The sequence below is a fragment of the Aspergillus sydowii genome, assembly GCF_001890705.1.
Source record: "Aspergillus sydowii CBS 593.65 unplaced genomic scaffold ASPSYscaffold_3, whole genome shotgun sequence".
Lineage (NCBI taxonomy): Eukaryota > Fungi > Ascomycota > Eurotiomycetes > Eurotiales > Aspergillaceae > Aspergillus > Aspergillus sydowii.
This window is the reverse complement of record NW_024467861.1, coordinates 2,172,726-2,188,047: the sequence shown is the minus strand read 5'-3', so window position 1 is coordinate 2,188,047 and position 15,322 is coordinate 2,172,726. Positions and strand designations below refer to the sequence as shown.

Genomic DNA, 15,322 nt, shown 5'->3' with positions numbered 1-15,322 from the left:
ACCCAGACAGTCGCTCTCTTAAAGCTTTGCGCTTAGGAAATAATTTTACCTCACAACTTCCCCCCTCGTCCACTCCTCTCCCTCTCTCTCTTCCCTCCCACTCTGCCCTCTGGTTATCACTGCCTCAGCACCAGTTTTCTTTATGTCACCACCACCTCGTCTACTGGTTCTGAGTCTGTCTCTCGCACGTCCCCTTCTCTGCCGCCTGCCGCGCGTTTCTTGCGTCTGAATTATCCAGTTTAACCCCGGCGGGGAAAAATTCCTTTTTTTTATTCGTTTTTATTGTTGTCGCGCACGCCCGCCGTCTGGTCTCCGACCTGACCAGCTCAAGGATACCCCTCTTTTCTTCTTTTTCATTTATAATAGCCACCGGTCACGCCATCAGCCCCCAGTTAGTTTTGGCGATTTTACCAAGTTTCTTGTCGGAAAAAGGGGGGATAAACGGGCAGAACGCAGCCAGAACTTCAGGAAGAGATATCCCCCCTCATCATTAGCGTCCAATGGTGTCTATGGTCGAGACCTCCATCTCGAACCACAATGATATGGCCATGGACCAGGTCGCCCCTAAGTCAGAGCCCCTAAACGAGGGCTCGATCAGCTCATCTGTCTCGACCCCCGATCCCGAGGGCGAGGTCTTGACGCAAGACGTCGCCCAAACGCAAAAGCGAAAGGGTGGAAGAAAACCTGTACGTAAGAACCATCTCCATCTGGGCGTTGACGTCCTTTTATACGGCTCTCCTTGGGTTATCTCGTTATCTCCTCGCATTCCTGCTACTTATCTACTTCTGTTCTCATTTGCTGGCCTTATCTCCTTGCGACATAATTTTTTTTTTTTTTATCTTGCACCCTGGTCGGTCCGGGGCCCCGCATCACACCTCTTTATCATTTATCATTCCCATTGATCATCCTTATCACCCTCTCAATCTTCTCTCTGGTTGATTTGTTTTGCATAAGCCTCAATTCTTATTCCAACCTCATCTTCCCTGCCAATGCTTAAACTAACCTCCCCCAGATCTACGCGACCTCCGAGGAGCGGAAACAGCGCAATCGCCAGGCTCAGGCCGCGTTCCGCGAGCGTCGCACAGAGTACATCCGCCAGCTCGAGTCAACCATTAAACGAAATGAGGAGTCCCTGCAGACCCTGCAACAGAACCATCGCACCGCTGCGGATGAGTGCTTAATGCTGCGTTACAAGAACTCGCTTCTCGAACGCATCCTCCTCGAAAAAGGTTTGCCAGCCTCGCTACTTCTAATATTTTTACATCTGTACATATGCTGACCTACCACTAGGAATTGATGTCCAAGCAGAGCTGCGTCTGAAGACTAGTACCCCCAACGGACCGGGCCCGGGGAAGCCAAGTCCTATAGCTACAAAGCCTCCGTCACTGCAGCAAGCCGCGATCAGCCGGAGCTCGGCGCAGCGGCATCCTAGTGGCCTTGCTCCCAAAGAGCCTTTCAGCGTCCCTCAGTCGCGGGATGGAGGCTTCGGTATACCGTCCCCTCAATTCCAAGCTACGCCTCCGTCGCATGTCTCGTCACCGTCACACACAAAGTCTCCGGGATTCGGCTTCCAGGGAGCAATGTCACCTGTTGGTGTCGATCCTCAAGCCCAGCACACCCGGCCTCAGATGATTTCTCACTCAAGGAATGTCAGCCAAACTTCTCCACCCATAAGCGTGGGCCAGCAAGATACGACCGACCCGAAATCGGCCGTGTCAGCTGGTATGGGCTCCCGGGCTTCGCGTCTCCCTTCGGCGTACTATCCTTCACCATTCCAAAAACATTATGACCAATTAGGTACGTTGAATTTTCCAACAACTCCGACGTTATGGATTCCGAGTTAACGCTCAACTAGAACAAGAATATGATGCACAAGCGGATATGATTGACGATGAACACGAATCATCCGTGGGAACCTCCCCTTTCGTACCCGGGTTTAATCATGCTAGCTCAGTTGCGAATGCCTCCCATGCTATGAACACCCACGGCCTAAACCCCTATAACCACCCCTCTAGCGGAGAAGGGGTTAACGGGGCGTACGGCAATACGAACACCATTTTGGGGAATTATGAACCGATGCTAGATTCTGACCCGTTTGGACTGAGTGCTAGCATGCACTTTCAGACCCCATTCAGCTACGAGCAAAGTAATGCACGTCAATGACCTTCGAACTGTTCCTGTCGGCGATACCTTTCTACTACATAGTTTGTTTCGTTTCTTGCTATTTCCTGCCGATAGAGCAGATGTTTCTCTTTTTTTTTACATCTTATATTTCTTTGTCCATGGCGCAGGTCCACGGCTATAAGACAAAAGTTGAATTATGGAGCATTAGCCGGCGTTATGTGGTTGATACCATTTGCTTCTGTTTGATTTTTATTTTTATTTTTTTATTTTTTTATTTTTTTTTTCATTGCTTGTTCAGCATAATTATAGGAAAAGGAAAATGGAAAATGGGCGGGTTATATAGTCGGATTTCAAGACACAGGAGACGAGATTATTTCAACACTATTATTCGTTTTGGCCGCGGAGGTCTTGTTCTTGACTCTTGAGAAGCTGCACAACGCATTCAGACTTTACGTACTCTCAACTCTTCACTCAGGGAATTTACTTTTCTCCAGAACGGCTTATTGTATGTAATGATTTTTCCTTCAACTCTTGACTACGTCTGTTCATTAAACATTGCTGTAGAGCTTGCTCCTTTCACTCAAGGCGGTATACAAAATGAGGGCACAGTATAAATGGTGACGTAAAGATGGCAATCGTACCCGCATTACTCCGGACTCTTTGGTTGATTGTCATGATAGGCAGACAGCGAGTTACGTTCAAGTCATTCTATGATGTTATCTGCAGGTCCGGTGACGCCAATACCCTAAGCCCTAGAAGCTGATGGCCAATCAGCATAGCCGCCTGCCACTTCGCTTAGCAACCATTCGCACCTTACCCGATTCGTGCGGTACAACCACAAACGAGGAACGTCGTCTCCAAACCTCCGTCACCCCTTCCCTCAATAACCACCCATCCCATCCCCGAAAGGAGACGTGAGACATCGACTTTCCCGCCGTCGAGGTTCTGCCTGCCTCGTCTCCGTGCCTCGCCCACCGCGTTCCCGGACCGAATTGTCGCGATAACAGCGAGCCTTCCCCCGGAAGGCCCCTCATAAATCCAGGCGTCATGGCGGACGTCCGGTCCAAGGTACGTTGCTGCGACATGCATTTTGTCGAAAGTTCAGCCCGAGGCGTTTTGAATGAGGTGCTTGAATGTGGTCAGCTGGGATGTTTTGGCTCTTTGGGATTGTTTGCGAGATAGTTTTACTTGAGAAGCTTCGATTGGCGGGGATCTGGAGCTTCTACCTGCTTGAACCTCACACTGTTCTTTCGTTCTGTGGCGATGGGGAAATTGAGTCCATCAATAATCTGAGAAAATGCTAACTGTTCTTGCCCATCTAGAACCTCTACGAGCTTCTTGGTAATTCTACCTTCCCCTCGCATTGCTTCCTTCGAGTCCTAGTCTATTCATTCGGCTATCGTCGCGTGATACAGATCTCGAGTCCTCCCCTACATATGTTCTGTCATCGACGTTTACCAGTTCTAACATGATATCTATTTCGCCTCTACAGGAAATGATCCCGAGTTAGACCCCAACAGAGAGCCCGAGCCTCCCACAAGGGCACTGGACAAGCCTGTTGCCCGACTTGGCAAGCGCGATGCTCCCAAGGAAGCCCCTGCTCGTCCCGAGGGACAAGTTTCCCGTCCTCGTGGCGGACGTGCCACTGGCAACGAGGCCGGTATGTGGCTCTATCTCTGAGTCTTGTTGCGATGGTTTCCGGTTGCGTCCGACTAATCTCAATTGCGTCATTTATAGCTTTCCGTGACCGCAACGCTGGTAGCCGCAACAACCGCGAGAAGCCCACCGAGGAGTCTGGCAACCAGGGCAACCGTGGTGGACGTGGACCCCGACGCGACCGCCAGTCCCGCACCGGCCAGGCGTAAGTTTTGCTGTTGCGCTATGCGACCATGGTTGTTTCTGCTTTTGCACTTTTAGCTAACCAGCCTTTTTTATAGTGATACCCGCAAGCAGGTGAACCAGGGCTGGGGTAACCAGGACGGTGAAAAGACCTGGGACGATGAGAGGGCCGCTGATAAGATCGCCAAGGCCGATGAGAACGAGCCCCAGACCCCCGCCGAGGAGGAGGAGCCCGCTGACAAGTCCAAGTCTTTCGCCGACTACCTCGCTGAGAAGGCTGCCCGCGAAGACTTGGCCGCCAAGCCCGTCCGTGCTGCCAACGAAGGCTCCAAGGCCGACAAGAAGTGGGCTGATGCTAAGGAATTCAAGCGCAGCGAAGAAGAGGAGGCCTACATTCAGGGCAAGGAAGACAAGAGCAACAAGAACGCCCCCAAGCAGCGCAAGGAGAAGAACTACCTTGATGTCGACATGCGTTTCGTCGAGGCTCCCCGCACTGGTGGCAGCGGTCCCCGCGGCCGTGGCCGTGGTGGTCGTGGTGCTGGCCGCGGAGACCGTGGTGCTGGCCGTGGAGGCCGTGGCAACGGTCCTCGTAGCGACCGCCCCGCTCCCGTCACCGTCGACGAGAAGAACTTCCCCAGCCTTGGCGGCAAATAAATGAACTCGGCCATTTTCCCGCAAATGTCCACACGTTTATACTAACTTCGGGAAACTCGGAACACGATCAGAGAATGATGCAGAGCAGTTGTAGGCAGATCTTCCTTTCAGGAATATCGGCGCGCAAATAAAGTGTGGCAAAGGCGAGACTGAGAAGGATAACCCATTCCATTTAAGTCTCTTTTTCAAACAAAAATCGGCTCCCCCATGTACTTTGATTTGAATGTCAAAAATAGGAAAGTGAAATTCAAAACAGATCAATTAGATCTAAGCCGTAGATGCTGAGTAGACTGCAGAAGCGGGAGGCTGCATCGGACTACATATTACAATGTTAGTGGTCTGATGTACAAGCTTACCCCAGACAACCACAGAGCCCTGCATCCCGTCAATCTGGGGTACAGACGGATTCGGGGGATTTTTGTCCCACTAGTATATTTCTGGTAATAGGATATAGATGGAACAATAGTAACTAAGCCTTCCCCCAATTTCTTCCGAAGAGTAACTGATCAGCTACTCTAGTCATAAAACATATACTGCGGGGCAACATATGTATATATATATCAGTGAGAACAAGAGCCCACACACAATCCAATCCCTACAGGTCCTCCCTAACAGGGTTCTCAGAGGAACCCATATCGGTATCAGCACCAGCACCACGCTCATCCAAAAAGCTCAAACCCTCCATAGCATTCCCACCGCAAGCCCTCTGCAACGCCAAAAATGCAAAATGCCCACCAATTACCGGCCTGGCATAGAAATTCGGCCCGGGGTATCCACCGTCGTCCTCGGTGTTATGTAGATCCGTAAGAGGCAGGTCCGTCGACGTCTCGTTGACCCATTTTGCGACAGATTCAAGGATCTGTGACCGGACGGGCTTGGATGCAACGGCGACAGCAAAGAATTCCCAGTCTGTCTTCGTGTACAGATGGCGCGAATCAAGAGGGAGACCGTACTTTTGGCGCACGTTGTTGTACCAGTTGGATTGTTTAGTGTAGATGTGTTGGGGTACGAAGCCGGTTTCTGTTTTTGGTGGGCGAAGTGGAGTTTGATCCTTGCCAGATAGGTGGGAGAAAGGTGATGGATCGAGGGGTGTGCCCTCGAGGTGGAAGCACAGTTGGGCGTCCGCGTAGAGGTTGTAGATTGTTGTCCAAGAGCCGTACCAGTCATAGGCGAGTTTGGCATGGGTGTTGTCCCGCGACATACCGAATTCTTCCCATTTTGCGATGTAAATGTCGGAAATGTTCTAGCAAATTCTTAGCACGACGTTGGCTTTATGGAAAATAGAAGGCTCATACCTGGTAATACTTGACATCCTCTTTGTATCCCGCCACTTCGGCAAGTTTGCTCATGGCATGGATACCGATGATACCTTTCAGTGCGAGGTTCGTTTGGAGCGCAAGCCAGCCAGCAAAATCATCTGTGGAGACTGGAAGAGGTGAGATTTGATCAGCGAGGTAATGAATGGTGAGGATCGACTTACGCTGGTTCGCAGGTTCGAGCGAGTACTCGACCAAATAGCTGGTCCATTGTGTCCAAAGATTATAGCTGCGCTGGATCCATTTCTCGGCTTGACTACGACCAGAGGAACCACCTCCCCATTTTTCGTCCTGCTTGTCGATCCCTGAAAGAGTCTGGAACTCATTTAAGGGGAAGTACCCAGCATTCTCCTCCGACAGTACTGTAGCTTCGCCTCCTGTGGACCAGATTGATGCCGCAGCCGTATCCTTATCATAGAGCATCGAGTTAACAATGGCTAGTCCCATGATGAGTATGTTACCGCACTCTTCAACAGGCATGTACTCGTCGTTCCCGTCAGGGTGACCCGTGGCGTTAGGGAAATGTGTTCCCAGGTCATGCATAGCATACTTGTTAGGATACTGTCCGCTCAGCATGTGCTCTATCAATGGCTCCAAAAGATAGGCCAGCCAGCGGGGGTTGGTATATAGGAAGAATGGGAATGCGGGGAAAATAACGTCGATGGTCTGGAAATTCCCGTTGGAAGAGATCTCCTTTAGGAATAGGATTGGGTCGTCTGGAGTGCCAGAGAATGTCGTCGCGCCCATAACTTGTCGGGCAGTAAGCGCTACAATATCAACATAATCTTGCGCACCAGACTCGAAAGCATCATCAGCCAACTGGAGAGAATAATTGGCAGCCAAAGATGCTGCATTGGCAAAATCGTTGTAGTGGTAACTCAATAATGACTCGTCACTGTCAAACCAGGACTTCCAAAGAGGGCGCATCATGGTCAGGCCGCGTGAAGAGGCATATTGCACGACCGTGTCCTGAATAAGTGCTAGGGTGAAGGTGACGCTGTCAGCCGTCACACCCGATTTCCGGGAGGGCACAAAAGACTTGGAGAAGGCGAAAACAGGCTCCCGATCCCCTATTTCCCTAAAGCCAGCATCATTTACATTTGTCAGGGAACCTCTTGCAGCGAATGTATGCCGCACTGATGGGGCCGCTCCCGATTGATATTGGACGCCCTGGTCTTGTTAGCTCAATGTCGAGAGGTTGCGGGGAGGATACGAACAGCAGGTCCAGTAAAGTGAATGGATCCCCATTCCGCTCGATCATGAATTTCAGAGAGAAGCAATTGTGTCTCGCGTTGTAGGCGCCATCTCTGGAGGTTTGGTGAGCCATCAACAGAGGGCCGTTCCGTCTCATGCTGCCATGTGATCTGGCTGTCTGAGTCTCCGCTGACCCAACGGCCATTAATGTCCATGTAAACGTTCAGCGTCACCTCTCCCTCAACATGGATCGTAACATAGGACGCTGGAATTGACTGCCGCAGGGTCGATGTCGGGGTTATTGGGGACAGGAATGAAACGGTGATGTTGAGCGGAGTAGAAGTGGGCTGGGTATTGATGCTGTAGGTTAGATTTGTGGTCGACGCATCATACTTTGCTCCGAGATAATTAGGGAATTCATATTGCGATCTAGCAGTCGTCAGGTGTCTGAGTGCTGGATAGGGCTGAAGGAGCATACTCCAGAAGAGACTCGTGGGGCTTGCCTAGCAGAGGATAAACAATGCCGGTACTTGGAACCTGGGCCATCAAGGAAAGACCCAGCTCTTCTCCGGTATAGAAGATGGGCCATTTAGACCAAGGGACATCCCGAGCATTTCCTAGCCAGGTGCTCAGGTAGGGGTTACGGACGATTAGGGGCAGTACAGGCGGGGTTAAACTAGACGCCAAAGCAGCAGTCGCCTCGAGGGCAACTGCCAGCAACGCAAGAGACGGTCGCATCGCGGCGTGTGAGAGCGAGTGGGTGCTACCAATGAACACAAACAATATGATGAAAACCAAGGATGACTCTGGTTCGGTATAATCAAGCAAGCGGCGTAGTCAAGCCAGGGATGAGGTTTAGAAGAAGCCTGTTAAGTTGCCTCCGGGGGTGTTTCTCGAGGCGTGTTTGAGGATGACGCAATCAGACAAGAGTCGGAAGATCAATGCCAAATATGTCAGCATTCAGCGGAATACCCGTCTCAGGTGGCTCTGAAAAGTGTTTCAACAATTCCAGGTTGTCTAAACAGTAATATGATGGCGATGGAAGGAAGGTGATGGAGGAGAGAACGGAGAGGTTGAGGCGATGACGAAACGGAAGAGAAAGCTGAAGAGAAATGCGGGGAAGCTTTCTCCGGAGTGTCTCTGTGGTTTGTGGCTGGGAAGTTTAAGAGGAACTTTTGAGGCAAGAGTCAAAAGACGTGAATTTGTTCACATCTAGTGCATTCCTCATGTTGGGAGCTCCATTCCTCATTCTTCATTCTTCGTGTTCGATTGTCACGCAACCACCAGGTCTTGATAGCAGACACACTACGTACTGGCAGTAGAGCGCTATGAGTGGGAAAAGATGGTTGCAAGCCTCGTTAAGTGCGTGCGCACGACTAATGCTTCATGGGTATCGCGTTGGTTCTGCACCTCCATTGTAATTCTACGTCTATGGGGTCTTGCCTGAGCGCCTCAACATCTATACAGAGTAAGCTGCTATCTGTTGGCACGTGGGAGACCCAGATATATAGATCTGACGCGTCGGGGATAAAATACCAAAACGCTGCAAGGGCTTTAGAATACACAAACAGTGAGCTTAGAAAATTAACATTTACGTATTTGAGCACCCGATCCCTTGATTTATTCTGGATAAACATTGAATGTGGAGTGGTTGACGCGTGGGAGAGATCGCGCTATTACCCACTTGTATCTGTATCTGGATGGCTTCAAATCACTCCGCGGACTTTCCACCACGCGTCTACCTCGACTTCTCCCTCACCACCAGCTTTCTCACTTCAATTGTGGCACGGAATTTTCCCTTTCCAACCGGATAAATTCTTTCATCCATCTTTTATTATTCCCCCTCCACAACTTCCCGTACAATTGCCATAAAATCCCTCTACCGCGTTCCTCCCAACAATATTCCCAATACACGCTCGACCTTGCATCTTAAAATACCCTCGCACCCTCCAGAACTTCCCTCGCGATGTCCCAGTCATTACTCAACCCGAGCCCTCTCAAGGAAGGCCGGCGGATCCTCAGTGAGAAGAGCGCCAACGCGTGTCTCTCGCCGGCACGGTCACCCGCGAAACAAACGCTCTTCAACTCTCCGTCCCCAAAGAAACTGCTTCCGTCACCTTCGTTCGTCGCCCCAAAACGATCGATCAGCCAACTGGACGCGGAGGATGCTGAATTGCGCCTGCCAGTTGAAGGGCAGCGCGTCGAGGCACGACCAGCACAACATGAAGCTTCATTACGGTCTATTGCAGACCTGGATAATCGCGTACGTTCCAAAATTCCAAACAATTGAGGCCAGGTAATGGGATATCCATGTCTTGGACTCGTTGTCTTTTGATCCTTGTTGTTGCTCTTCGTGCACCGGTTTAACTGTTTGAAATAGCACCAATCGACATCGACATCAACATGCGACGCGATGAACCTGGACGTCCCCGAACAAACAACAACCTCCAGCCGACAATCCCAACACCAAACAAGCCCAACCCGGACAACATCAAAAGGCCCAGAAGTATTTCCAGCGAGCTCACCGGAAACCGTCCCCTCAGACCCCGAAACGCGCAAGCAATTTATACAAGAAGTATGCCCATAACAACGAAACTCCCGGCAGAATGCTAACGAGCAACAGAAAGCAACTCTTCTTCGTAGTAGACTCCAAAATGCCATGCGCCACGTCCGAGACCCACAATTCGATCGCAGAGTATCAGAATTAGAAGAACACAGTCGAAAATATCCTCGACTCTCAGCGTCAGCATCTGGGCCCGGATCGCAGCTCCAGAAGCATCTAGAGCGGAAGTATGGCGTGGAGGCCGAGGAGGAAGAAGAAGAAGAAGAAGAAGAAGAAGAAGGAGAAGAAGGTGACGATAATGAGCCAATGCTCTCCACTCCACGCGCACCTGGACGAGACCAAACCCTGGAAGAACAGCGAGAACCTACTCATATCGGCGGTGACGAAGATGGGGAGGCAACGCCCACCCAAAACGATGCTACCCGGCACACGGACGCAGATCCAGATACCAGGGCGCCAGCATCGCCGACGCAGATGGTTCTGAGCAGCCCTACGTACAACTCAACCGCGCAAACTGGCCGATTTGATGACGATAGGCCCATGGCGGGTGACGCGACTGTGGCTACATCACCTTCTTCATCGCAGAAAGGTGAGGGCCGTGGTGATGGAGATGCCGTTGACGGACTGCTTAAGTTGATGGGAACGAATACTGGTACAGCTGCGACTACGACTTCGACTACTGATGTGGATGCCGAAACAGGCGTGAGGGCATGAGATTATGGCGCGGAGTTCCAAATGTAATCTAGATGCTTGCTTTGGGTGTTTTGGAGTATTGGTGTAGATTATTGGTGATGTTGATATACATACCTGTATGGTTAGCATGGAATAGCCTTGAGATTTATTATTCTCCCAAAAGAGAGGTAGACGGACATCCAGTGTATACCAAACCAAGTATACTCTATCTCTATACAATAATATAAACAGCATCGACTTGAACTACCTAACCTTCTTCAACTTATTCCTCTTCCTACCCAATATATCTCTCCCCTCATCAATTTCCACCATAGCTTCCCTCTTTGCACTCCCCACCTCCTTCAACAACGTCCCCTTCGCAACCCTGCTCTCAAGATTCACACCCTCCTCTGCATACTCCACCATCTGCCTCCCCACCCGCTCCTCAATCGCCAAAACAAGCTGCACGTCGCGCTGCCCCACAAGTGTCACCGCCTCACCAGTTCTCCCCGCACGTGCGGTACGTCCAACACGGTGCACATAGTCGTCCGGGTTCCTGGGGACGTCGAAATTAACAACCAAACTAACCGACGGAATGTCAAGTCCACGCGAAGCGACGTCCGTCGCAACAAGGACGCGGGCCGCCGTTGCTCGGAAACGGGCCAGGTTCGAGTTTCGCTCAGACTGGGGTAATGTAGAGTGAAGGGATGTGACTCTGTGGCCTAGCGAGCGGAGGAGACGCTCGAGGAGATCCGCGGACTTGGTGGTGTTTGTGAAGACGATGGCGGATTTGGAACTGTTGGACTCTGTGGAGAGGAGGGCGTGGAGAAAGGCTTCGCGGTGGGTGAGGGGGACTTGAACGTATGTTTGTTTGAGGGTAGGTGGGATAGAATCTTTAGTTTCGGAGGAGATTTCGGTGACGAATATGGGTGGCTTTCCGTTGGATTGGGGCATGGATTTCAGCGCGCGGACTTCTGGGGTGAGCGTTGCTGTGAAGAGGAGGGTTTGGCGTTCGCTGGAGGGCGGGAAGGTGGAGAGGCAGGTTTCGACGTCTGGGAGCATGCTTCCTGGTCCGGGGGAGAGGAGGCGATCTGCTTCGTCGAGAACAACCATACGCACCCGCCTGAGGCCTGCGATTGTGTCTGCGCCCGAGGTATTGATGTGGTCTGCTAGACGGCCGGGAGTGGCTACAACGACATGAGGCCGTCGCGCGAGCTCGAGAGCCTGCGAGCGCATATCTGTGCCACCGGTGATGAGAACCGGCTTCATGCTCTGCGGGGCAGAAATCGCCTTGATCTGCTCAAAAATCTGAAGCGCAAGCTCACTGGCATATAGTTAGCATTCTATCTTCTCTTCTTCTCCCTCAACCGTCATCTGGGTGATCAGTCATACCGAGTCGGCGTCAAAATCACGCCAAAAATCCCGAATGGATCCTCCGCCCACTTTTGCAACATAGGTACAGCAAAGGCAATCGTCTTTCCGGAACCCGTCCGACTACCACCAATACAGTCCCTGCCCTTCAATACCTCTGGAATACAAGCCCGTTGAATGGCAGTTGGCTTGCGAACAGCCATGGTCGTCAATGAGCCAATTAACCACGGCGCCACTTTCAGCGCCTTAAACGAAGACTCTTCGGCATTGAGCCCGATCTCCAGCGCGTCTTTGATAAGCACGGGATTCTCATCATTATTCCCCGTTGGAGTTTCCTTGGTCGTCGTGGACTTTTTCTTAATTCGCGAGAGTGAGGGCAGTGGTGCTGGGGCGGGCGCTGCGGTGTATGAGTCTGTTGAGGACTCTGAGAGGCGTCGGCGTTTTGGGGTACGGATTCGCAAATCGGATTGGCCTACTTCGATTGCATCACCAGAGGCATCTGATGGCACAGAGGATTCCCGTGATACGGGCTCGGAAGGAGATGAGGGCGCCATTATGTGTTGTGCTGCTTATTGAAATTCTTCCAATCTCCCGGCAGTAAAAAAAAGTTGACGGAGACCGCGGAGGCGGTGAATGTCGATCTACCACGTGACTCAATATACATACAATACAAATACAAGTTTCAAGCGAGCATGATTCGGAGTAAGAATGCATATATTCGTGTTATTGGCTAGATATGTGCTTTAGGTGGCTATATACTCGCAAAATAGCAATTATGAGGCCTAAAATAGGGTTTAGTCCTGCTGATCGCCTCGGCTTCCCGTGTGTCCCCTCCGTCTCGCCGGGTGCTCGTAGACCCCCATTTCAATATCATTCTCCGGAGCCGAAGGAACCAGACCAGGTTCCGCGGGACCCATAAGACCCTCCCCCGGTGGGCGCTGAGTGTTAGTTTCTTCAGGGCCAGGAGTGTGTCCATAAACACCGCCAACGCTCTCCATAGTAAACGGACTTGCAGTGGGCCCGTCCAACGCAGACAGTTCCTCCTGAGTAAACCAGCGAGGCAGAAGGAAGGAGCGCACAGGGATTAGGAATAAAATAATGACCGGGAACCCAATAGCAGCAATTGTCTGCGTTATGGCAAAGGTGCCGCCGAAGCCGATAAGTTCAAGAATGACAAACACCCAGATGGCCTTGCGGCGCTCCAGACCCTTCAATGGGTCTGACCGGGGGGTGAGATCGCGATCTCGAGCCAGGAATACCAATTTCTGTGTAATACCGTTGCCTTGGAGGGCTTGGACACCCATGACGAAGAAGAGACCGGCCATGACGCCTTGGGGTATTAGATGGAGGACTATAAGGAGTGGGCCGGACATGGTGCCTAATGTTAGGAGACCCTGTGCGAAGTTACTGACTCGCTGCTCCACGACGTGGTCGGTGACGCGGATTGTTTTGCCCTTGTTGGTATCGTCCTCATCCGCGACATTGCGAGTGACGCAAAGAGCAGCGGTGTGGAAGGGTGCTTGCGGGATGAGGCCATTTGGAAATGGAATACCCAGGATTCCGGCAACGAATGTGGTCAGGCCCAGTAGCCAAATGTCCCAGTGGAAACCTGCTGGTTTACGAAGGGGGAACTCCGTCCCCTGCGCAATAAGTGATGATACTGCGTTTGTTAGTCGAGTTAGGGCAATTGGGAGATTAATAACCTCACCATTGTGGTCGAAGTAGAACAGGATAGTAAGAAGAAGAGCAAAAGGGATTGCGAGGAAAATATCCCCAACATTAATATCCCAGAAATGCACCAACCATCCACGATCTGCCGTAGGAAAGAAGGATTTCGAAGTAGGCAATGTCGCAACCTCGACATTCCTCATGTGGCCAATGTGGACGAAACCAGTGAAGAAAACTATTGTCAAAGGCGTACCGTAATCTTCCAAAAATTTGCGAACATATCTCTGGAATAGGCTGCTGTTTCCAAGTTCTCCACATATCCACGCAGACATGAGGACGAGCAAGGCCACCATGATGCTCAAGTACGCAGACGTCTCTCCGGTGAATCCCCACTGCCTCGTCAGGACCTGGATTCCTTTCTGGAGATAAATAAATGCAACGTAGAATCCAAAGATGTCACAAGAGAAGCGAGTAACATAGGTCAGGCCGTTGCACGCATTAGTTATAGCGAGTATCCAATGCATAATAAGCGACCAGCTAAGGGACATTAACTATGGTAATCAACAGAAGCGGACAAAAGCAACACTCACATGCCAATCCAGCACATAAACGCAAGATATGGGGTGCCCCGTGGTGCAATAATGTCGTAAACAGTGTAGTTAAACACGGTAATCGGACCTGCGACTATGAGCGACCTCGCCTTGCACGACTATGCCGAGGATTAATCAACCCACCAGTAACACCAACAATCACTAACGGCTGAGCCGCAAAGACGGAAAACACAAAAGATCCCAAGACTGAAGCTAGAAGCACCTCATTGACTCCGTAGCTCTGATGAGTTTTCTCAAACATATCAAGCGAGAAAGCCAAAGCCGGTAGAATGCTGCAATCCGAGTCAGAATAAACACATACTTCCAAACGACTCCAGGCAGTTCATGTTCATGGTTGCAGGAGGACCAAACATACTTCGCAAAGTACATATACACAGTAGCAGGAACAACGCGGTAGTCCCACGCATCAGCCCAATCACTCCAATAGTAAGGAGCTCTCCGTTTCACATCGTCAATCATGCCACGGAAGAAACGAATCCGCCACCATTTTGGGCCGTCTGTGGCTGTACTCTCCTCGTGGTAATGCTCGCGCGGAGTCTGCTCTCCTGAAGCCTCAGGAGCGGTAGAGCCTTCAGCTTGCGCTCTCTCCGATGGTGCTGAGGAGCGACGGGAGAAGAGCTTCGACGGCGACCGCCAGGACCTCCGCTGGGAATGAGAGGATGCTGGTGATGACGAAGCGTGGAAGTTGGACACGGGAAAATGCAAGGGCCCGTGAGACGAAGGTGCCGGGCTGGGTGATTCCATATTGGAGTCGTACAGACCGTGGTTTTCGTGGCTGTATGCAGAGGAACGTTGCTTTGCGGAGCACAGCCGATGCGGTTGATATGAATAGCCGAGTTCTTGACGAAAGCTCCGTCGAACAGAACAGCCCAGGGTCTCAAGTATCTAAGAAAAAGAGCCAAGACTGAAAGGGCCCCGCTAAATAAGGTACAAAACAGCCATTTGGAGGGCTTGAGCCGTCATAGGAGAGAAAAGGAAGGGATGCAGCTAAAAGACGCATTTAAGACGGGGATTGAGGCCTGAGGCATGTGTATCTACTCCACAATCTCTCAAGCATCTCGACAACAATGACATACGCTGGCGTCATTATCGTGGCCTTGCTCAATTTCGGTGGATGAGGGTTGATGCCTTAAAAGATCCTACACCGATAGGAGAGAGTGGACTCCATTATTCGCTGCTTTGGAAAAACAACCCCTCCGACTCCTGCTGAGCTAGCGCAGGCCAAGGAGGGTTCGAATTACATTGGTTCTACCAGGACATATCGACTTCTGATAAGATAGAAAATCAACTTGTACGGTTAGTACTTGAAG

The 15,322-nt window shown here is 51.1% G+C and overlaps 6 protein-coding genes across 6 annotated transcripts; 3 read left to right on the top strand and 3 right to left on the bottom strand.

The window, feature by feature from the left end:
• Positions 1–83: 83 nt before the first annotated feature.
• On the top strand, positions 84–2,466 carry ASPSYDRAFT_795454 (uncharacterized protein). Its single transcript, XM_040851005.1, has 4 exons — positions 84–686; positions 1,013–1,229; positions 1,291–1,797; positions 1,856–2,466. The coding sequence occupies exons 1-4, from the start codon at positions 501–503 to the stop codon at positions 2,161–2,163; spliced, it is 1,218 nt and encodes a 405-aa protein (XP_040704946.1). The 5' UTR covers positions 84–500; the 3' UTR covers positions 2,164–2,466.
• A 705-nt stretch (positions 2,467–3,171) lies between these two features.
• On the top strand, positions 3,172–4,617 carry stm1 (putative telomere and ribosome associated protein Stm1; the record flags this gene model as incomplete). The annotated part of the gene is made up of 5 exons (XM_040844668.1): positions 3,172–3,192; positions 3,447–3,465; positions 3,617–3,784; positions 3,862–3,985; positions 4,062–4,617. The coding sequence occupies 5 exons, from the start codon at positions 3,172–3,174 to the stop codon at positions 4,615–4,617; spliced, it is 888 nt and encodes a 295-aa protein (XP_040704945.1).
• A 595-nt stretch (positions 4,618–5,212) lies between these two features.
• Positions 5,213–7,865, bottom strand: ASPSYDRAFT_147108 (putative glutaminase; the record flags this gene model as incomplete). Its single annotated transcript, XM_040841681.1, has 5 exons — positions 5,213–5,860; positions 5,913–6,043; positions 6,098–7,103; positions 7,151–7,574; positions 7,606–7,865. The coding sequence occupies 5 exons, from the start codon at positions 7,863–7,865 to the stop codon at positions 5,213–5,215; spliced, it is 2,469 nt and encodes an 822-aa protein (XP_040704944.1).
• An 860-nt stretch (positions 7,866–8,725) lies between these two features.
• ASPSYDRAFT_793755 (uncharacterized protein) lies at positions 8,726–10,515 on the top strand. The gene is made up of 3 exons (XM_040850995.1): positions 8,726–9,390; positions 9,508–9,702; positions 9,751–10,515. Exons 1-3 carry the CDS (start codon positions 9,094–9,096, stop codon positions 10,402–10,404), a joined length of 1,146 nt encoding a protein of 381 aa, XP_040704943.1. The 5' UTR covers positions 8,726–9,093; the 3' UTR covers positions 10,405–10,515.
• Positions 10,516–10,626: 111 nt separating this feature from the next.
• dbp8 (ATP-dependent RNA helicase DBP8) lies at positions 10,627–12,287 on the bottom strand (the record flags this gene model as incomplete). The annotated part of the gene is made up of 2 exons (XM_040841784.1): positions 10,627–11,686; positions 11,755–12,287. 2 exons carry the CDS (start codon positions 12,285–12,287, stop codon positions 10,627–10,629), a joined length of 1,593 nt encoding a protein of 530 aa, XP_040704942.1.
• A 142-nt stretch (positions 12,288–12,429) lies between these two features.
• Positions 12,430–15,055, bottom strand: ASPSYDRAFT_793742 (anion exchange family protein). The gene is made up of 4 exons (XM_040850994.1): positions 14,368–15,055; positions 14,136–14,284; positions 13,992–14,079; positions 12,430–13,938 (listed from the first exon to the last, which is right to left on the bottom strand). Exons 1-4 carry the CDS (start codon positions 14,754–14,756, stop codon positions 12,528–12,530), a joined length of 2,037 nt encoding a protein of 678 aa, XP_040704941.1. The 5' UTR covers positions 14,757–15,055; the 3' UTR covers positions 12,430–12,527.
• Positions 15,056–15,322: the final 267 nt, after the last annotated feature.